At 39.4% G+C, this 24209-nt stretch overlaps 1 protein-coding gene across 10 annotated transcripts in view; it reads left to right on the top strand.

Annotated features, from left to right (window-relative positions):
- Nucleotides 1–24209, top strand: part of LOC122557782 (ethanolamine kinase 1-like) — a 507497-nt gene that overhangs the window by 269338 nt on the left and 213950 nt on the right. For 7 of the 10 annotated variants that reach the window (XR_006313932.2, XM_043705802.2, XM_087996524.1 and 4 more), the window contains exon 6: nucleotides 15489–15649. Coding sequence is in view for 8 of the 10 variants with exons in the window: in XM_043705802.2 (XP_043561737.1) it covers nucleotides 15489–15649 (161 nt within the window). In the remaining 2 variants the exon portion in view is untranslated. The remainder of the gene's footprint in view (nucleotides 1–15488; nucleotides 15650–24209) is intronic. The other 3 variants (XR_015760158.1, XM_087996523.1, XM_087996522.1) reach the window with 1 other exon arrangement.

Raw genomic sequence — 24209 nt, 5'->3', positions numbered from 1 at the left:
GGCAGCTCAGGTGCTTGTCCAGATGCACAATGGGCTCTTAAAGTTGGTAAATGTCCATATTACAGAGGAGGAAGTGCTGAATGTCTTGAAATGCGTAAAAGTGGATAAATCCCCAGGACCTGCTCAGGCGTACCCTAGACCTCTGTGGGAAGCTAGGGAAGTGATTGCTGGGCCTCTTGTTGAGATATTTGTATCATCGATAGTCACAGGTGAGGTGCCAGAAGACTGGAGGTTGGCTAACATGGTGCCACTATTTAAGAAGGGTGGTAAGGACAAGCCAGGGAACTATAGACCAGTGAGCCTGACGTCGGTGGTGGGCAAGTTGTTGGAGGGAATCCTGAGGGACAGGATGTACATGTATTTGGAAAGGCAAGGACTGATTAGGGATAGTCAACATGGTTTTGTGCATGAGAAATCATGTCTCACAAACTTGACTGAGTTTTTTGAGGAAGCAACAAAGAGGATTGATTAGGGCAAAGCGGTAGATGTGATTTATATGGACTTCAGTAAGGCGTTCCATAAGGTTCTCAATGGGAGACTGATTAGCAAGGTTAGATCTCATGGAATACAGGGAGAACTAGCCATTTGGATACAGAACTAGCTCAAAGGTAGAAGACAGAGGGTGGCGGTGGAGGGTTGTTTTTCAGACTGGAGGCCTGTGACCAGTGGAGTGCCACAAGGATCAGTGCTGGGTCCTCCACTTTTTGTCATTTATATAAATGATTTGGATGCGAGCATAAGAGGTACAGTTAGTGAGTTTGTAGATGACACCAAAATTGGAGGTGTAGTGGACAGTGAAGAGGATTACCTCAGAGATTACAACAGGATCATGACCAGATGGGCCAATGGGCTGAGAAGTGGCAGATGGAGTTTAATTCAGATAAATGTGAGGTGCTGCATTTTGGGAAAGCAAATCTTAGCAGGACTTACACACTTAATAGTAAGGTCCTAGGGAGTGTTGCTGAACAAAGAGACCTTGGAGTGCAGGTTCATAGCTCCTTGAAAGTGGAGTCACAGTAGATAGGATAGTGAAGAAAGCGTTTGGTATTCTTTCCCTTATTGGTCAGAGCATTGAGTACAAGAATTGGGAGATCATGTTGCGGCTGTACAGGATGTTGGTTAGGCCACTGTTGGAATATTGCGTGCAATTCTGGTCTCCTTCCTATCGGAAAGATGTTGTGAAACTTGAAAAGGTTCAGAAAAGATTGGCAAGGTTGTTGCCAGGGTTGGAGGATTTGAGCTATGGGGAGAGGCTGAACAGGCTGGGGCTGTTTTCCCTGGAGTGTCAGAGGCTGAGGGGTGACCTTATAGAGGTTTACAAAATTATATGAGCCATGAATAGAATAAATAAGCAAAGTCTTTTCCCTGGGGTGGAGGAGTCTAGAACTAAAGGGCATAGGTTTGGGGTGAGAGGGGAAAGATATAAAAGAGACCTACAGGACAACATTTTCACACAGAGAGTGGTACGTGTATGGAATGTGCTGCCAGAGGGAGTGGTGGAGGCTGGTATAATTGCAACATTTAAGAGGCATTTGGATGGGTATATGAATAGGAAGGGTTTGGAGAGATATGGGTCGGGTGCTGGCAGGTGGGACGAGATTGGGTTGGGATATCTGGTCGACATGGATGGGTTGGACCGAAGGGTCTGTTTCCATGCTGTACATCTCTGTGACTCTATGACTCTAGGTGCCAGGGATGCCAGTGAATTCTAGATACCAGCTTAGTGCCAATTTGTTCTGGGATGGCACACGATTAGATGGGGCTGGAATTGGACATGAGAAACGCCATAGTGGCTCAGGACGTGAGGTGAGGTTGGTAAGATACATTGCGAGAACTTAGTTGGCCTTGCAGTAAACAACTTTCCAGGAAAGCTCAGCACAACTTGGAATTAGCCAAATAGATTAATAATGAATTCATAGTACTTTTGTTCTAAGATTATGTGTAGTAACAAATTAAACATTTATAACCCATGAAGTGCATTACGTAAGTCCATTTCACTTTCTCCAGGAATTGCAACCGGTAAAATGAAAGAGGTCCTGTAAAATTCAAGTTGTGAACATATGGTATATCATTGCTCTTTTGTCAACAGCCAATGTAACATCATTTGCATTTAACACTAAAATCAGAATTGGAAAAAAAAGCTCACTTAGCATTATCACTGTAGTACTTACAGATTTTATTTAAAATGCTGTTCTTTAATTAACTATTTACTTGTTTGATTAGTGGAAATCAACTTTTATTATCTTGTGCCCTGTCCTATAACTGAGTTTATCTCTAAAATAAATTCAATAATCTCTGATGGACAAAATTTATTGTGCCAAGTTTTATGACTGCCTTTACTGCTGCCTATTTATTACAGAATAGTAAAATGTTTGTTGCATTGTAAATTCTGAATCACTGCTATCCATGGAATAGAACTGCTGATAAAATGGGTACCACATCAGTTTATTTTGCATCTTGCACGTTGGAGACATCAAAGGATTGGCTTAATTTCTTGTTGAGGCTTGCAGAGTACAGAGAAGATCTGTCAGTTGTACCAAAGTGTAATGAAACCTGCAGATTAAGCATTACACAGAAAGGGTCCCACATAAGCTATGATCAATGTTTCCTTCACTTATACCTATTCTATAATATGCTCAACCATTCTTGACTTTAATGCAATAAATTTGACCAATGTACGAATGATGCTTTTTACTCAATTGTTCTGCTGTCTTCCTGATCATTAAAGTGAAATTTACATGTATTTTTTATTAACCAATTTCTTAATTCTCGATAGAGAAAGGAACCTCTATAACATATCAATGTTTTTCTCTTGAGATTAAGGTTATCCAGCAATTTCCTGTGCTGGGTAAACACACTAAGCAGCATATCGTACGAGCTGGGAGATTTGGTGGGATGAAGATTGTGTCAAACAGATCCATCATATAGTTTAATCCTTGCCATTCCCTTGAAGTTTGAGCAGACTGCTGGCCAGAAGTGAGAATGTTGAAACACTATTTTATAGTTCATAGCTCCCTTTGTGGTATTCACCAATATTTTGACATAAGACAAGAGGCATAGTTGTATCTAGCATTTGCAGTATCTATAGAACATATATTGCAGAATTTGGATTTAGATTTTGGACTTCTCTCATTGCAATTTCCACTCCAGACGAATTTCAACAGATTATTCTGTCCAGAGTAGCTTAGTTGGTAGATGATCATCATGAAATCATTTTGGCCTGAAAACTTTCAGTACCCTTGGAACACTCTCAGGGAGCAATTTGTTTTAAGATTTGGATCAGTGAGACCTCCCTTCCCCCTTCACCTTGTTCACCACTACTTCCCAACTCCCCATGCATGAACGGGATGTTGTGCATTTGGGTAGTTACAGAGAGCTGTCAGTCAATGGGGAATTGTACCAATACAGAGACGAAACACACATGTGGTGTTTGCAAAATCATAAACATTTATCTGTACATTTTAGAACAAGCTTAAGTTTCAAGCAGATTTTTTTAATGCAGTATAAGGGAGGTGGCATATCTTTGACTTAACTAGGTTGCTGTTGCAGGATTGAACATGGAATGATTTTTAATGGACTTTAATGGATGACACAGCCATCATTTTTAACATGATAATGAATATGACCTCAAATGAAATTATTCCATGGTTGTCCATTTAACAGCATTGTTTTCCCTTCTACTCTTTCAATGACTAACATCATAATTTATGGAAGGTATTATAATGAATGAAGACAGCATTGTTATGACATACAATTCACTGATGTGACATCCAGAAGCTTCCCCCTGTAATTAATCATGAATCATTAATCATGCAGTCATTATCTTCTATTTTATTTTTAATTATTATAAGTATGTATGATAGCTGAGCTTTATGAATAGTGACAGTGATTGCTTGAGTTATGAAGGGTTTTTTCAGTGTTATTAACCATTTGGCCTCAGCAGTCTACTTACATTCAATAAGAAGAAACCAGGCTGCTTTATAAAGCAACAATTGAGGATAGAAAGTGCAAAACTGTCACCTCCACAGCCAAATCCAATGTGAATTGTTTAGAAAAATATGAGAAAGTGAACCTGTTGATAGCTACATTTATAGACCACATGTGTGGTCCCTAGACTGGTGGTTTCTGACCAGCTGGACTCATTCTTGTAGTTGTATGAATCAAGCACATCAGTGCTCATAATGGAATCGTGTTAAGTCTGAAGTAATCTCAACCCTGGCAGGGTTTGTAATGGAAAATAGTTGTCTTGGTGTAAACAGAAATCATCACTAATTACTGGGTGACTGAAGGAAAATATATTCCCTCATCTTGTGCAGATATTATCATCCATTTTTGTCAGTTGGGGATAACATGATGTTGGTGTTCATTTTAATTTGTTAGCATTCTGAGGTGAATATCTCAGTGTCAATTGTAGGATATTACCCAGGGTAAACGTAGGAGGAGGAAAACCAAGAAACATTTGTTGGACAATGCCAAACATAGGTTTTATAAGCATGTAGATAAATAAGATGATTGAGCAAGATAAAGAATTCTGCAGTTGTCAAATAAAATATCAAGGCCAGGCACATACACAACATACTTGGTGATGGAGAACAACTAGACAGAATGTGACTTAAATGTCAAGAATGTTGAATCACAAGCTACACAGAAGACAGAGTTTGTGCTCCAACCATTTTTATTTTAAAATGGCAATAAACATGTGGACATAATATTTCGCATACACACAGTATACTAGAGCAAGTAAGGACTTGTGATGGAAGATGTAGTATTTCTGATCATTTTGGAAATGGTACAGAAATAATTTTGCCACCCATTAGTAACCAGCTGGTGAATAATAGATGTCTCAACTTGCACACGTTCTCATGTTGTTATAGTGACATCATATTTAATATTATTTTATGTTCTGGAGTTTAAAGCATACGAGGATTGCTTTTCTTTAAAGAATTCAATGAATGGACCATGGAACATTCTTTTAACAAGACATGTCTTAAAAAGTGCATGGTTAAAGCAGATCCCATCTGACTGTCAGGTTGCAGCTTCTATTTTGGAGGTTGTTTGGATGTTTCTAGCCAGACTGGGGACAGGAAGGAGTTTCCCTACTGAGATCTTGAGTTTTGGAAAAATCTCTACAGTGTGTGCAGTGGATCACTGCTCCAGTCTCAGCTTTGACTGATTCTCCTCTGAAAATCCAAAAGAATCCTCAATACTTTATTTCCTGAGAAAGGTTAATTGGCAAAACTCCTGGAGACTTTAATTTGTGTTTAATAACACACAACTTTGTGTGTCAGAACATTGAATGGAAAGTCCATGTGTTAATTTGTTTTCGCCTTAAGAACTAAGACCTATTGGCTAAAAGTGTTTTTCTCCAAAAGTGAATCCCTGCAGAGAGAAATCCATGTCCTTCCCTTCGCCCAGTGTATGTGTGAGTGTTTGTTGGATGTGTGTTTTGCATTATTTAGAAGAGTAAACATTTATAGTTTCATGTTGCAAACTTGGGTTAATTTCTTTATTTTAATAAATTTAAATTTTTATAATGAATCAATAATTGCATGTTTATTAAAGAAATATTGCTTTCAAGAGGGCATGGCGAGGCTAGGGGAAGAGGGTGGGAGAATGTCACTAAGTCATGGCACTCATTTGGAGAGCTGGTGTAAACATAATGGACTGAGAGGCAAACTTCTGTGCCATAACAATTCTGTGATACTATTGTTGACTTTTTTAAAGTCCAATGTCTTTTTATAAGTCGAATATAGTGAAAGCATAACTTGTCCATATCAGGAACCAAGTAAAATAGTTAAATTTGTTTGTGACTTAAGAAGTAGTGGGTCCACAGAAAAACAATGTACTCCTTTTATCTGGGCCAAGACAATGTAGCATTTTCACTGCTACATCAAATTATTGTGATGTTCTGCTTTGAAGGTTGCCTTAGCTGAAATATAAGTACGTTTTATATTCTTCTTTGCTAACAGAAGCATCAAAGCTTTGTTTCTTGGCTGCTTTAGAAGCTGAGGTGGAGGGGAATCATTGAATAGAGTTGAGCCACAAGAAAAAGCAGTTAAAAATTGTGTATGGTGAAATAAAATAATACCAAATAAAGAAGTACCAGACTTTTGTACTTGTAATGATTGCAAAATCTAGCAGCGTCTGCTGTCATCCTAAATGTAGAAGTGACAGAAAACTCTGAATTTGCTCACATGGATCTAAAAATTAAATCCAAAAGTTACTGTCAGTACACCTCGTAAGGTCACTGTTGAACTCCCTGCACATGGCAACCTTTAGAAGTGACTTGAATAATCATAAATTATGCCTTTTGTACTGTAATATTGCTCCTTAAAAAAAACACTTGCTGTCACTTCATGAAAGGCAACTTGGTTTTCAATTCTGTCCTGAGCCATAATTACTGATGACAAACATCACTTGCCCTGAAAAAGATTAACTTTATATTCGTTGATTATCAAGTTTCCCCATTATGATTGAAGTTCCATAGGCTTTTAGACTTTGCAGATATTTCAATTTATGCCTTTTTCACAACATGTATGCACAAATTTTATTTTAATACTCTATTGGTTTTTCAGTCAAATTCTTTGATGTGATTTGTTCCTTAGTCTACATGGCATCACTATTGCTAGATGCGAGGAGACCCCTTATATTTATCACAAGAATCAAGTTGGCATTGTGAAAGGGGAAATCTATGCCATAAAGATTGCTAGATATCTGTTAACTTGCTTTGTGTTCAATGGCACATGTCTTCAAATTGTTGAATTTTATCAGGAATTGGTTAAGAATCAATTATGGCGAGTTTTTTGGAGGGTTTCTCTCCACAAAACCTGATGAGATCTCTCCTGCTATCTTCTCAACCTGATTACTGATTCACCATAACCCAAAGACACCTTGATCATCATATTTCCATACTCACCATAGGTGGCAATTCTCAACATTGCTGCGATTTCTGGGATGCTTGGCACTGGCGCCATCTTTAAAGCCCAAAATAGACAGGCAGCAGGCTGGAACAACACAGCAAGCCAGGCAGTTTACGGAGGTGGAGAAATTGATGTTTCAGGTGTACACCTGAAACGTTGACTTCTTCATCTCCTGATGCTTGCTGGCTTGCTGTGTTCTTCCAACCTCCTGCTTGTCCATTTTGGATTCCAGCATCTGTAATTTTTTTTATCTTCAAAGCTCAGCCTTGCACCTACTGGAGTGCTGTCAGTTCAGAGCTGCCCTGTACAGTTCATGTGAGTTGCCCTGGACGTTTTGAACAGAGGAAAATTGGCATCCTGCTGTGCCAACAGGAACCTGGAAGTCTCGGTGGATGGGGTGGTGCAAATGAGGGCCGCCCTCTTCCCTCAGAACCAGCAGAAGAGACCACGTCACCAGACACTCCCATATAGATCTGAAGTTGCCACATGGGTCAGTGCTCTTCTCATGGTTCAGACAACTGCACAACAATGCTGCAAATTGTTCAATGAACTTGTCCACTCCATGTGGGAAAGTGCCATTATAATCTCTCCACTACCTTACACTCACTTTGTCTCTTCTACTGCACATATCTCCCACCAAGGCTCATGATCCATCATTCTCGCTTTCACATGCAACATCTTCCCTCGTTGTCTCTCACCATCCCATTCCCTCTCAACATTGACCCTGCTTGCACTCTACGCTGCTTTCTCATTCACTTGGGATATCTCACTGCCTTTCCCATATCTGCACCAGCACTGACAGCTATGCCAGCAACTTTCATCTTACTCAATCTGTTCCTATGTCTCATTCCAGAAGAAAAAGTGCCACATTAGCACATAAAGAGCCCAAGGCAGATGGTGAGTGCCAGACATTTGGCTTCTCACCCTTTATGAGAAGAGGATCCTGATCCTGACCATCCCAGGCAACCAACTGGCTATACCCAAGCCCCTGGACTGAAAGTGAAGCTGTCCTTGACTTATTGTGGTGGGACCCCCTGACTGAAGGCAACACCCCTTAGACTTTGAGACAAGGCCATTTGAGTAAAGTATACAGCTTGTGTACAGCTGGCAAATGGAGTAGATGTAAGATTTACATAGCACGATAATACAGCAATATGTCCAACCTTGAATAATCACTGCTGACAAGTATGATAAGCTGCCTGGCTTTGTGTCTGCAATAAAAGGCAGATCAAGAAAGAAATACTGTGCACCGTTAAACTTTGGCTGAGAGGAGACAAGGCAGGGCCAGGCAAAGATGCTATATGCATTGTATAGGTGCAGCATGAGTGAGAGCTAAGAGAACAACAAGGAACCCTGAGAGGAACCCTGGTTGAATCCATTAGGTGCCTGCCCACAAACGTAAAGAGTACTTGAAGGAGCATTCCAATTATTGGCACACTTCAAAGTACAGTACAGACATGCAGAGTTGTAGATGGGTTGGAGATTGGCATAAGGGTGCAGTGAGACTGGTATGTGTCTAATGTCCACGGACAGGGAGTGAGTGTGGTTGCCACCCTGAGATGTTGTTGACTGTTGCCCATGATGGAAGGCCGGAAGAGTAAGTGGCAAACTAGAGTGGCAAGATTATCAGTCTGAATTTTGTAGCAGAAAATGACTCCATTTAGTTTCTATCCAGTGGTTTGAAGAATGGGAAACTGCATATAGATGAAGGGAGATTAAGTGATGATAACATCTAATCTGTGTTAATGAATGCAAATAGGCAACTGGCTGCTCAGTGGTGAGAATCTCATCCTGTGAAGAATCTCATTTCGCTTTCAACATTTAATTGGAACTGGGACTTCCTACCCTCAATGTTGAGAACTTGTCACTATTGATCTCACATGATTTTCCCAATTTTATCACTACTGCCTACATTGTTCAGTGCCTGGAAAGATCCCATGATGTTTTTCTGATAGTTTGAAATGTAAATTTAAAAGAAAGGACTTTAAAAATTCTGAGTGGTCATGCACTGGCATCAAACCTTATGAATTGTGACAAAACACCAAAACATTTTATAGTATTTGTCCTTTCTATTATTTCGATTGAATCTGATGATGAAGTTACAACAATTGAGATGACGAAGTTACAATTGAGATGATGAAAAAAGACAGCTGAATTTGCAAAGAGTTCACCTGTCATTAGTGTTGCATTCAGTCACACAATCATTCATTGTTGCGACGATACAAAACTCAAACATTAATGAAGAAAAATAAATGTGAAATACTTAGGAAGTCAAGAGGAAGTGATAAAAGAAATTTTCAACACTGCTGTTTTGACATAGTTAATTCCAACCTTGGGATTACTGATTCCAGAATGGCAGACTGCCAAACTCCTGTATCTCTTGAACTGTTGCATTTTTACAAATAGAAATGGTGTCTAAGTGAAATAACTATTTTCCGGTCAGATTTTCCTGCAGGATGTCTATCATTATGGAATGAGCTGCCAGAGGAAGCGTTGGAGGCTAGCACAATTACAAAATTTGAGAGGCATCTGGATGAGTATATGAATAGGAAGGGGTTAGAGGGATATGGGCTAAGTGCTGGCAAATGAGATTAGATTAGATTAGGATATCTGGTTGGCATGGACAAATTGGACCAAAGGGTCTGTTTCCGTGCTGTACATCTCTGTGACTCTATGACTCTATAAGTCCAGTACTTTACCCACACAAGACAAATACATATCATGCTCTTTATAATTTAAGCAACGAGCCACGAGTATTGAACAATTGCTCACATATGATGATGGCATTACTCACAGTGAATCAGACATTTTAAAATAAACAAATAGTATTGTTAGAAACATTGATTTATAAATTTAGGAAGTCCTAGAATTTCAGAGGTTTTGCCATGTCAGTGGTTCAGAACCCCAAAGTACTGTGGACAATTTAAACTTTTACTTCCAAAATTTGTTTTCAAAAAGAGCTCAGATGCAGCCAAGAATGGCTGTGGATGTAAATTTAGTGGTTAAATGGAGAGAGAGAGAAAGAGAGAGACAGACTCATGCAATTTTATACCTTCACCCAAGATGTGATGGAAACTTCAAACAACAGCTCTTCAAAGGGGAGAAGGCAAGTCATGACAGATTAGGCTGTGACCTCTTGTGACTGCTAAGAAGATGAAGGTCTGATGACCCCCAGTTGAATAGTAAGCTACCACTTGCAGACAATGTCACAATATGTTGCAGATATATGTTGTGCCTTTCCCTTTTAAGAATTTATAAGAACAGGGGTTAAACAGCCAGTTTCAGCTCAACTGGAGTGGATTAGGAGGACTGAACACTTTTATGTGTACCACCCTGGGTTTGAGTGTTAATATAAGGTGAAGGTCACATTTGAAGAATGATCATCTAGCTACAGGTAAGGGGGTTGTCACACTAAATTATTGCTAAGTTGTGTAAACTAGACAAAAGGAACAGGACACCGATTCAGCCATCTTCAGCTGCTTCATCAATAACATTCCCTCCATCTTAAGATCAGAAGTTAAGATGTTCAATGATGATTCCACAATGTTCAAAGAATAAAGAACAAAGAACAATACAGTACAGGAACAAGCCCTCTGGCCCTGCAAACCAACGCCCACCACATTTTGCCCATACATACTCAAATTGTTGTCACTTCCAGGATCCGTATTCCTCTATTCCCTTCCTATTCATGCATTCATCCAGATGCTTCTTGAATGGTGCTATTGTGTCTGCTTCTACCACCTCCTCTAGCACCCCATTCCACCCCTTTGTGTGAAAACCATGCCTTAACATCTCTTTCAAACCTTCCCCTTGCACCTGTGTCCCTGAGTAATTGACCCCTCCTCTCCTGGAAAAAAAGCCTCATACTTTCCACTTTATCCATGCCACACACAATCTTATAAACTTCTATTAGGTTTTCCCTCAACCTCCTGCATTCCAGTGAAAACAAAGTCAGTCTATCCAACTTTTCTTTTTAGCTCAAATCCCCCACACCAGGCAACATCCTGATAAACCATTTCTGTACCTTCTCCAAAGCATCCACATTCTTCTGGTAGTGTGGTTACCAGAACTACATGCAATATTCCAAGTGTGGCCAAACTAAAGTCATAGAAAGCATAATTTGTCTATCCTTATACTCAAAACCCCTTCCAATGAAGGCAAGCATGTGATAGGCCTTATTTACTACTTAATCTACCTGCACTGCCACCTTCAGTGATCTGTGGATCTGCACGTCTAGATCCATCTACATATCAATGTTCCTAAGGTTCTGCCATTCACTGTTAAATTTCCACCTGTACGTGATCTTCTAAAGTAAATCACCTCACATCTGTCCGGATTAAACTCCACCTCACCACCTTATATGTGCAGTTAGCACTGCTACCTCACAGCACTACGGATCCGTGTTCAATTCCCACCTTGGGCTACTGTCTGTGTGGAGTTTGCACATTCTCCCCGTGTGGGTGTGAGTTTCCTCCGGGTGCTGCAGTTTCCTCCCACAATTCAAAGATGTGCTGGCTAGGTGAATTGGCCACTCTAAAATTGCCCATACCGTTCAGGTAGTTGTGTTAGTTAGGGGTAAAATGTAGAGTAATAGGGAATTTGGTCTGGATGGGTTACTCTTTGGAGGGTCAGTGTGAATTTGTTGGGCCAAATGGCCTGTTTCCACACTGTAGGGATTCTATCTGCCATTTTTGTTTTTTGTCCATGACTCCAGTTGCTGTATCTTCTGACAATGCTCCTCACTATCTGCAACTCCACCGATCTTTGTATTGTCCACAAACCTACTAATTAGACCAGCTACATTTTTCTCCAAATCATTTATGTAGATCATGAACAGCAGAGGTCCCAGCATTGATCCCTGTGGAACACCATTAGTCACAGCCTTCCATTCTGAAAAGCATCCTTCCAGTGCTACTCTCTGCCTCATTTGACTAAGCCAGTTCTGTATCCACCTTGCCAACTCACCCCTGATACCATACAACTTCACCTTCTGTACCAGTCTGTCATGAGGCTTTACTGAAATCCATGTAGACTACATCAACTGCTTTTCCCTCATCAATCATCTTTGTCACCTCCTCAAAAATCTTGATCAAGTTAGTGTGCCACGACCTCCCCTGCACAAAACCATGTTGTCTATCACTAATAAGTCTATTTGCTTCTCAAAGCATGTGGATCTTATCCCTGAGAATCTTTTTCAATAATTACCCTATAACCTATGTGAGACTCACAGGCCTGTTATTTCCAGGGCTACCCTTGCTACCCATCTTAAACAATGGGACAATGTTGGCTACTTTCCAGTCCTCTGGGACCTCACCTGTGACCAAAGGGGGTGCAAAGGTGTCTGTCAATGCTCAGCAATTGGTTTTTTTGTTTCCCACAATATTCTGGGATAGATGCCATCAGGACCTGGGGATTTATCTACCTTAATATCTTTCAACACCATTCATGATTCCTCAGATACTGAAGCAATCCATGTTCAAATGCAACAAGACCTGGATGATATCCATATTTGGACTGACAAGTGACAAGTAACATTTATGAAGTGACAGACAATGATCATCTCCAACAACAGACAACTTAATCATTGATGTTCGATGACATTACAATAGCTGAATCCCCACTATCAATTTGCCAGAGGTTTGCCATTGACGAGAAACTGAATTGCACTAGATATTATAAATACTTTGGCTGCAAGAGCATGTCAGAACCAGGAATTCTGCAGCAAGTAACTCACCTCCTGACTCCCCAAAATCGATCCACCACCAACAAGGCACAAATCAGGGGTATGATTAAATACTCTGTACTTGCCTGGATGATTTGAGCTGTAACAACACTCAAGACACTCATTCAGGGTAAAACAGCCTATTTAGAAACACACCCCAACTTCATTCCCTGCGCCATCAGTACTCCATAGCATCAACATGATGCACTGCAGAAATTCACCAAGACTCATTAGACAGCACTTTCAAACCCAGGACGACTACCATCTCTAGAAGAGCAAGGGCCACAGAGATGGAATATCTCCATATGCAAGTTCCCTTCCAAGCCATTCACTATTCTAAATTGAGCATATATCACCATTCCTTCAGTAGCATAGGATTGAAATCCCAGAACTCCCTCCCCAGTGGCATTGTGGGTTGACCTATGTGAAATGGGTGGGTTACTCTTTGGGGAGTCGGTGTGGACTTGTTGGGCCGAAGGGCCTGTTTCCACACTCTAGGGAATCTAATCTAATCTAAAAACTATGGATGCCCACATTCCATGAATGAATAAAAGTCATGACAACAGAAGGATCCTCTCACCCTGAATGCTCAAATTCAGTAATAGTTGAAATGTATTAGAATTACAGTTCTAAATCTATCTGAAAGCTATAAATTGTTAGACTAACTATTCACTACCAATAGCTTCCACTGGAATGGTCACAGTGCTCAATTATCCACTCTTCCCGAGCAATTCAGACACATACCCAAATATCTTCTTTACTTAAATTATCTCCTTTAGGACTAATCTGTGTTGTGTCTAGATTTATGTTTGTGTGAAGTCATGCATTTTAGTAAACTGACTTTATGAAAGCCGGGTTAAATTGACTCCTTTTAAAAGTCAGGTCATTTCAGTTTGGGAGAATGGTATACACAAGCAAAAGCATTAACTTATTAACTTAAATTTTCTGCAACTAACTGAGAAGATGGGTGAATAAAGAAAGGGAACCAGTTTGCCCTTCCTCACCTGGAAGTTTAAAAGTTAAATTTATCCCTCTGGAAGGGTAATGATCTGGGGAAACTCGGCTGAAGGTTCGAGCATAATTGAGAGCAGTACTGAAGACCTAGCAATATTGTGACAGGAAGCTTTGAGACTGAAAAGATTGACTCAGCATTCAGGGATCTAAAATCATTATATAGAAAGTTCAGGTACCATTGCAACAAACATTTTGAATTTTGCGTTGATGGCAGAAATTGGTAAATCTGGGAACAACCTGGAGGCATGCCTTATGATGTGAAAGAAATTTCCATTTTCCATTTTTCAACCCCCTTAGGGGCCTGGAATTCCTCAAAGGTTAGTCTGTGGATATGTGAGGCAAAGATTTTGGGTTCCAGAAATCAGGCAAAATAGTTCTAAGGAGGTGAATTGTGATATCAAGAAGGTTTGGGTGCATTAGTGTGGTCAAAATTCAGCTTTAATTATAAGTGCCCAAGTCTTGTCGTACTGGCGTATAGCGTATAATAGGATTGAGGGGGAACGAGCACAGGGTAAAATGTCCATGGCCGTTTACAAATGATCAGCTTCATTGTTTTTTAGTTTTAATTTCTGTCCTGTACACTGCTACTTTTAGTTACCAGTTCATTTTGCTTTCCTGTTGTCAGATTGTGTCTTGAATCATTCTGCATTTGATCAGTTTTGAAACTTTAATAAACACACATTCCCATAAAAGGGCAAAAGTTACCTATAATTTTGTACAAGTGAAGAATGATTTCTTCTGTGGAGAGAAGTTTTCAACTGACCTTGAACCCAAACAGAATGATGAGAGGAGCTTATTGTGTATCCCACAGATATTAGACATTCAGAAGGAACCCACTAATTCAGCATCACCTTCCAGGTGGATATAAATGACTTGGAAAATGCAACTGAACCTTTATTAAAATTTTTCACTCAGAGAAAAATATCCTTGATTGATACTTTCCAAGTAGCAGCAAAGGAGATGACAAGAGCCATTAATCATAATTATTGGCAAACTTTCTCAAAGCTAAATCTGATCAATTCAGAAGTAAAAATGACAAGAGTTGTGAATGTTTTAAATGTGACATGTCAATGGAATAATTCTCCGGCAATTTATGTGCCAGATTGTTTTGAAATCATTTTGGAGAAAGCAAAGGAACTTACACATTCTCACAGGAAGATTGTATGCATCCCTCTGCTTCAACTTAGAAATCTACTGATGCATGAATAGTGCATATGCTCAACATGTGCAGGCTGTATGTTGGGAAATTCTGCAATCTGCACATTTTCAGCATGCATCAATGTGTTTAGTTAAAACCATTAACTTATTGCTACAAGGAAACATTCTCTGGCCTTGTGAGAAAGAGTGATGCCTTGAACTAAAGTACACAGACAATTCAGAACAGATATTTCATGTTGGATTAAAAATTTATGTTTTAAAGTTTTTGTGAACTCTGTTTGGGATGCAAGAGATTTATGTTTCACAGGGAAAAAGTGATGGGTGGAATTATTTCCCAAAAAGCATATGGAATCATTCTCTTGGTTCAATTTTTCTTTTTTTATTGTTGCCTTTGACTGAACTTTCAGGATTGGTTATTTCATAAATCCTTATTAATTTCTCATCTATTGCAGGGCACAATAGATCCCATATAACTATAACTACAAGGCCATGCATATGCCAGTCTTAGAGGGAGCATTGCATTGAGTTCTGAAACAGGATCTCGGTTGCTGGAATGAGTAATGTTGATGGCTTATATGACTCAGTTATAAAATTTGATCCTAAAATTCCACATTCTTCCAGGCACAATTATTCATGTTAATGACTGCAAAAATAAAGGTTTTGCTTCCATTTAGGGGTGAGTGAATTGGACTTCAGCATGTACCCACCTAAGGAATTGCAGTTAGAGTGGCTTAAGTCCTACCTGGAGGTATTTAAAGAATGTTCTGGTTGTGAACCAATGGTGACAGACCTGGAAGTGCTGAAGCTCTATGTACAGGTGAACAAATTTACTTTGGTAAGTAACAAGTGTTTAATGCCATTTTTAATGCTGTAGTTTGGACCAAAGAGAGAATAGTTTTCAAGTGAATGTCAAGAACCTACAAACATGGGGTTGAATTTTATACGGAAGACATTCTCCTCACCCCACTGCTCTTTATGCAGACTTTAAATGTAGCTGCCCAGCAATAGCATAAACTGAAAGTGTGCCTTAATGAGGTCAGAATGGGCCTTTCCTCCCTGAGGAAGAGGAAATCCTGCCTTTGAGAGTTGTTACAATCAATCTGATTGGTCACCAGCTTTGAAGTCCCAACAGAAGCATGGAGTGGCTACTGCTGGGACTCTGCACAATTGACAGGAAAGAAGAACATGTGGGATTTTTACCTTGACAGAAGTAGTGGCGAGAGTTAAATGTTCAGGTGAGTTGCCATGTGAGAAATACCCATTCTTTCCCGCTATCTCACAATTAATTTTGGCTGAGAAGATTCATGGTCAACTTTCTCAACCCATCATGAATTATACCCTTAAGTCGTAAATTATGGACCACCTAAGGCCTCAACCAACCACCAGTCCATTACCTGCTATCCCAGGGAGGGAAATGTGACAGCCTTTCCGACTGGGAGATCAGTCAACCTACCTGCTGGTTAAGGTCATGGAAAAGATAGCAGAATGTGGCCGCTGAAAGACAGCCCTGAGCTTGTCATTGGTCTGCCTGATGCCCTTCTCCCTCCAACCCAACTGCCACTTCCCCCCGCCCCATCCTGTGAACCATCTCCTTCAAAACAAACATTCACCTGGTCATTGCTCCTTGCCTCCATGTCTTTTGCCTAGCCTTTTTAGCTTTTCTTGGATTTAGGGAAGGGGAACCTCAGCATTAAAGTCAACTGCCTCCATCGTTAGCCTGCAAAATAGAAATTTCTAACCACGGACACTGGCCTCGCAAATATATCTTGACATGTTGATTCAAGTGAGATCAGAGACTCTAGCAAGAGTAGCGAGGAGGAGTTTGAGGATCATTTCTTAAAGACTAGCAGGGGAGACATAAGAGGGGTGCACCAGCTCTCGAGGGTGCAATTTCCTCTCTGTCAGGGATGAAGGGCCCAGTCTGATGTCATGAAGGTACACCCTCAGTTTATCGCCACTCACCAGTGGAGTGACCCAGTGGGGAAAGAGGACCCTAGGTAATGCCACCTCTCCCTTCTGTTTTCCATCCTGCTTTTACCAGTGCTTGTGAAATCCCTCAGCTGCCTACCTTGATTCTATGTTCTGGTTTTGCACAAATTATTGAGGAAGTGACAAAATTAGGTCTTTAATGGGCTACTTGAGGACATTCAATTGACCTATGAGTGAGCAGAATGGTTGATGTCTCAGTTGTCTTCCACTGCAATATGGGGGCCAGTAGGGTGGACAGAAAAATGGTAATTTCACCTTCCCAACCCACCTTTAAATATTCTGGAGGGAGAGTCAGGGAAAATTGGTTTGTAAAATGCACCCCAAAGTTCTTTCAGGTTTTTATGTTTTCTTAATATGGTTGGGGCTGATGCATTTATGATAGATGGAGGCCATACAACAGTGCCTCACACAACAGTGCCTCACACAACAGTGCCTCACACAACAGTGTTCAAATATGTCAATTGCTATTAGGGGAGCAAGATAGTTCTTCTTTAATTATTGAAAGTAATATATGGTACTGTCAACAGACAATGAACAAAGGAGAACCACCACATTGCGAAGTGTTGAACAGACCTGCACTGTGGTTCAGTAAAGTATTATTTATAAGAAATATTTTGGGTCTGGCATATATACCTAAACCTTAGTGCAGAAGTTTGCATAAGATGAATTTTAGCATCCACATTCCTTGGAAATGTGAATTATCTACTCCTTTTAAATCATCAGTTTGGAATTTAAAATAGATTATTAGTGGTGAAATGCTTTGGGATGTCCTGTGGATGTGATATGTTGTTAAGTATGTACAAACAAAAAAAAATCATTTTTACAGCACATGATCATGCTTGCATGCAGACACAATTAATTTCTTTGATATTTGAGGATGCTTGAAGAGTAATTCTTGTCAAGTAATTGTTCTTATTTCAGCCAGCTAAAATAATCATCTACAGAATAATTCTTTAACAACAACATGCTTTTTCTAAGAAAGTACCAATGCATTGCTCATGTGGCTAAGTGGCCAAGTTTTCAGTAGCACCAAACACAATACATTCAAGAGAATATTGTCCAATATTTATTCATGAGCTGTTGTGGGGCTTCCCTGCTCTCCTACCCTCCACGAATGTGAGAGGCTGGCTTGTCGAGGGAACATATTTACAAAAGATATGCAGTCTCAGAACACACTTGTGCTCAGACCACCCTTGTCTTCAGGTCGAGATTTGCAAATGACGAATATGACATTTCTAAATGTCAACACAACTTTGAAAAGTATGAGCCAAGTATTACTGTTCCCTCACTGCAATTATAACTTCCTTTTTAGCATTTTGCACAAGAATGTTATGAAATGAGTCATGTTCTCTATGTGCTGTTGCCTGAAGATGCAAGTGAGAAGCATATCTGCTGGTGGCAACACCTTTCATGGCAGAAAAGCAAGCATATAAACAAAAACAAGGTGTCTTTATCTTGACCATGCTCCAGATACCAAAGAATACATCCAATCTCTGTCGACTTAACTTGCAATTCTGTCTTAGCAAAAGTTGGTCTTCTTCAAAACTTGCAGCCTGTTTTGTTTCAGTCCCTGAGGCAGATCTCCAACAGGTTGCTTACAGTGTTCAATTATGATTGGCATCAATTGAGCTGTAGTAAATCACATGACTGGTTTGATAGCTCAGTTATGTCGGTGCACCCCAGCCCCTCAAGTCAAAGGTTCCACTCATTGCCAGTAAATGAAACAATTCCTCCACTTATTTACTTGCCACACATTTGATTTGCAGATCTAAAAGTTTTTTCTCCTGAAGACCAGTTGCCCATTCAAATACTTGGTTAAGATTTTTACGGATGGCAGCCACTAGCGCTCCTGTTCTGACATTTGTCCTCATTCTATATTAAAGATGAAAGGCTTGCCTTAAAAATTAAATGTGACCGTGATCGCAATTCCTCTTCAGTGCCTATTTCTACAAGTTACAAGTTAGTACTGCAAGTTAGTCGTTTTCTGACATCAGAAGTTACGCAGCACTTAAGACAAGCTTTGGAACAAAGTCTGGCCATTCTGGTGTTTATACTATGCATGAACCTCTTCTCAGCCCTCCTCACCTCACCATATTGCTTAATCTCTATATCAAATGAACTGAACTCCAAATTTTATGAAGCATTTGAATGAATATTTTGAATTAAGAAATGTCTGTTTCATTTGCTTCTGGCTGTTGAACATTTTTGACACTACAAAAATTTACAGACCATTTCTATAGATAATTGAACTGTGGTAATTGAACTTATAAAGGAAAATGCAACAACCATTCTGCACAACAACCTGCAAATAGTAATGAACTGAATTTACTTTTGTAATATTGATTGAAGGAATGTTGACCAGGACACTGGAAGAACACCCTGAACATGCATGATTTTATTTGGATTCTCATATTGGTACTTACGATAACACAGCTTATGTCTTTTTCTGTCTTTTTTGACATTTGTTTAACAATGAACTCTGTCCTCATTTTGTAACAGCTAAAACTGATAAATTAGGTGTTGACTTCAGGGTAGCTTTACACCTTATAAAAGCTTTTTTAAGCATACTTATAACTTTAACAAGCATCCATTCATGCAATTGGATTTTAACTAGCTCTTAAATGGAATAAAAAAGTTAACTTGAAGTATTAATCACATTGTGTCACATTATGATATTAAATTACATTATTACTCAACCCATTTGTAATGGCTCCTGCACTATATAGTAATCGACTTGTTTTCTTTCATTTACTTGCCTCCTTCATACATCAATGGGTCATCACCTCAGACTATAAATGGAAGTATGTGTGTGTTTCCAGTTATGCATTTTTTCAAAACTGTATGTCATCTGAACCACAGTCAAACTAATTCTCTTTTAATGTGTGAAATATAACCCTTCCTCCCATATTAATATTCAATTTAACTTCTCCCATTGTCACATTTGCCACACTTCCTTACTGTATGCTTTTGCAGATTCATCACTTCTCTTCCCACAGACCCTTTAATGTCTTGCATATTATCATCACTTTAGAGTTACCAAAATGTAGGTTTTGAGAATTGAAATTGATGAAATCAAGCCAACTTGCAAGATGAAAGCAGTGTCCATAAATAATCATTCACGTGCCTCTGCAATAGCACACTTGACAAAAGAAGCTAACATCCCCATCCCCCTCCAAACTGAATGGACTACCCAGAAATTGGTTACAAACTCAATCTACTCCAGGAAAGTGAGGGGTAGACACTTCTGAATTCATGTCAATTGCATTGGTCTTGAGGAGGGTGCAGCTAAATTTTCACCGTTTATTTCATTTTCCTTCATGATCCAAGAAAAGATATGGGTTGGATGGGAGTGGAAGTGTGGAGCTGGGGAATGAAAATAAATTTGAATTGTTTGCTGATTTACTGTTTTGGAATTTGCATGTAGTCCAGGGAATATTGTTGTTTTCCAGCTGAGCGCAGATAGGGTTAATCCAAATTTCTCTGTGCATTCCTAAAATAAGGCCAGGCTATAAATCACCTCGGGCTACGTTTAGTCTAAGTATTCCACCAAGACCCAATTCAGTATTTAGTGACTTACTGGTGAATAATAGTTGATGGTCGTGAGATCATATTTTGCAGTTTTTTTCTCAGCAAACTGACCATGGATATAGGGAGTATGCCAAACCTTCACTTCAACTACAAATGATACTGTACATCTGTTATACAAGTTCTGTTTAGAGGAAGCAACTTCAGTTAAATAAAATTGCATTTGAATACAAATTATGCCAAATTTTAACTGTGGCAAATTAGAACTAAGTTCTAGCTCTGTAATTTGTAGCTCTGTAATAAGGCACAATTTAAAACCATCCTGCAGAATCTTACTAGGTTCTGAGCAATGTGGATTATGACATGATGTGCAGTGGAACTAAGCAGGATCTTCAGCAAGGCCCACCTCGAGGTTAAGATCATCTCACTGCACCTTGTTTGCTTTTCTCAAGTCTCATCACACAGCAGTGAGTTGACACACATTCATGCTCGTTGAATCCCTTGTTTACAGCACAACTCAATACAAGCTGCAATCTTACCAAAATAGTCATTGAGAAAGCTTGAATGAAAACCAGAGTAGGTTCTTGGTGAGTTCAACTCACCAAGATACTTGCAAATACAAAGTTACGTGAAGATCACATTTGCTAACCTCTGGAAGGTATTTGCAGTTGATAGTGGGATTGATAGATAGTAGTAATTCAGCCTGTACTGTTCAGAAGTGAATAATAACTGGGCCAATGTGATTGCGGAAGGCTGCAGAACTATTAAAGGAAGAGAGGAGGAGCGAGGTGAAATTTCACGACTTGTTGGTTTTGTTTGGGTTTGTTTGCATATCCAAGTGTAATCAGGAAATTTTTACTGAACATCGAAACCTGGGAGTCATTTCACCTCCTATTCTCTCCTTTCCACTGAGCCAAAGGTTCAACGGTTTCTTTACGGTTTTCAAATGACTGAGGTCTGAAAGAAATATGTACATATAGGAAATAGTCTCAATCATGTTATTGTGTATGAATGAAAGAACGTTAGTATTTTCAGAACAGGCAGAAGCTAATAGGATCATCAAGCTTCTTACTTCTGGATAGAAAATTTGAGTATTTGCAGTTGACTTTGCTGGTCGTATAAGAAGAAGCACTATTGGATGACTGCCCAGCAGACTTCTTTCCAATCTTCCCTTTCCACTGGAACCAATTGTCCTTTGTCCCCAGTTCTCTGCTAGACTTAAATTTTTCTGAGAGTAAGGAAACACTGCTGTGCTGTTTAGCTTTTCTGGTGTGTTGTGTGTAAATTAAGTTAGGTGAAAGTGAGGACTGCAGATGCTGGAGATCAGAGTCAAGATTAGAGTGGTGCTGGAAAAGCACAGCAGGTCAGGCAGGATCCGAGGAGCGGGAAAATTGATGTTTCGGGCAAAAGCCCTTCATCAAAACCTCGTCAACTATATGCAGAACTTCATCTGTATCAGCTCATAGGAGTGGGGAAGTGGAGGGAGTAAGATAGTTTCCAAGTTGTTTTGGAAATGAGTTTGAGTCCACATTACACATACTCAGAATTTTTATTTAAAGTCTAGAACTTATTTTGAGTGATAATGTGAACAAGAAGCACATTATTTGCAGGCAGTGACTTCCTCTGCTATTTTACTGGAGAAGTAAAGCTGTATATTTTAGTGACCGTGAACTTAACAAAAAAGTCAAATGTAAATGACTTGAATGTTAATTTTACATATGCCTTGATTCTATACAAAGGAACTTGGCTGAATTTCATTCCAATGTCAGTGATTAAACTAAAAATCAGCACCTTATAGTCACGTGCAATGCCTGCTACAGCAAACATTATAAATTCCCTGTTGCCAAATTTTCAGCTAATTACTAAAAGAAGAAAATTCTGCTTTTATTATGAAAAACAATAATAATCTTAACTGAAACGGGGCTGTGGACTTTTACAGGCCCTTGAGGAGCTCTGTGGAAACAAAATTGTATTTACACCCAACAGTGTCTCCAGCACCCATGAGTTCATTGCGATTTCCGCACATTTGTTGACAGACAAAGGCAACCTTCCATAGTGCTCTTGAGTAGAAGGAGTGCCCAGCTGTGGAGGTCCAAACACAATGGAGTCATTGTGTACTTTGGCAGAATTGAGAAGGGCCTCTCAGAGACCATATTGCATCAAGACTAGATTTCTATATTTACAGCTGTTTCTCCGAGTGTAATAGATTTTCAGTTGGCAATTAAAGAAGGAGCTTATCCCTGGATTCCCAATGCTCACATCAAGTCTCTCACCTCTTGCAAGAGGATGATGGCAAAGAAACAAGGCATTGTTCTTGAGAGTTTTATATTACATACTTTGTGTGAGAGACTAATTATTAAAGTGCTCTCAAAATATGTGCCCTCCAGATAACTGAGAGAATCAGACTACTTACCAGCGTGATAAAGCCAACTACTTCCTTCACTGAAGAGCTATGAAAACAATTCATGACATGGCAGCTCATAGGAAAGGTACAGATGAGTATGGCCATAAAGCCCATCCTAATTTATCCACCCAAAGAATAACTGCAACTCCCACATCCAAACATCTGACTGTTTCTTAAATTAATCCCATTGATGTGGCTCCATCACTCTCAGCAATTTATTTTGACTGTTTATCACTATTTGTGTGGAAAAACCTTTGGCATTGGTCCTAAATTTTTCTTTCACCACCAAGAATTGGGCTCTCAGTGCCCAGGTGCAGTTAAGTACTGTTGCTTACCAAGATGTTTGACTTGACATCATTCAATCTGTCACCTCATAAATATTTTGTAAGGGAATTTTGCTAACAAGCAAATCTGTATATTCACTACCCTCACTGTAAGTTTTATTGCTTAAACATTGTGTCTTATTCTCAAGATGCCAGACTTGCCAATATGACTTTAACGAGGCAATTCATTGGGTGAGTATATGACACATTATTATGCCTCTCTCTGTCCCAACCAAGGAAGCCAAAAATGAGATATGTCTTAGGAGTTTTCAACTTGTACACTTAACTCTTTGTGAAACCAAAATGATTTAAAGGTGGAAAAATAAAAATTAAATTCTTCTGTCAATTTGCAAGGAGGGATCACATTAATTCTTAAGTCAAGTGCTATTGAATTTGTGAGCTAAAGATCATTGTACTATTAAAGAACTAACCACCCAGATGGAATGTCCCTCATACAGTCGGAAAGTGGGATTAATATCTCCTGAGCTCACTGAAATGAAACCACTTCTCAGGCAACATGTATCTAAATCAATTCATTATAAGTGGTGCTGGTTATTTTCATGGACACAGACCTTCTCTGAGGTTACTTGAGGACAGGATGAACAGGTAGCATGCTAATCTACTAAGGTGAACTTGAAAGTTTTAGCATCAAAATGAACTTATCATGTTTTCAAAATGATCAATCAAATTAGCCGGATGTTGCAATTGGAACATTAATAATATTAGGACAAAAATAACATCACTGAAATAATTAAGAACATGTTCAAGTCCATTTGTAACTTGTACCAGTCACTTCAGATTTTAGATGATTCTTTCTGGGCTGAATCTTACAATTTTTTGGCAAACTGTGAATCACATCAAATTTGTGGAGTGATACTCCCCATAAGGCTGGGTTCGTTTTCTCATCATATCTTAACACATTTGGTACATTAATTGGCATTTAAGCCCTCATGGCACAAATCATACCATATGAACTTATCTTTCAGCAGCCTCTAAAAGTTGTCTAGTGCCAGCTGAAGATTAACAGCATACGGTTTAGGGGACCCAAATTTATATTTTCTACCTAATTAACTCCAGTATGTATCTGCAGAGAAAAAAGAGTCAAATGTTGAGGTAGACAATGTACCATGATCTTATTGAACGATGGAACAGGC

Source organism: Chiloscyllium plagiosum, unplaced genomic scaffold (assembly GCF_037043375.1).
Source record: "Chiloscyllium plagiosum isolate Xiang-an unplaced genomic scaffold, Cpla_swu_hap1 HiC_scaffold_18, whole genome shotgun sequence".
Lineage (NCBI taxonomy): Eukaryota > Metazoa > Chordata > Chondrichthyes > Orectolobiformes > Hemiscylliidae > Chiloscyllium > Chiloscyllium plagiosum.
Note: the sequence above shows the minus strand (reverse complement) of the source record. Positions and strands in the feature narration are given on the sequence as shown.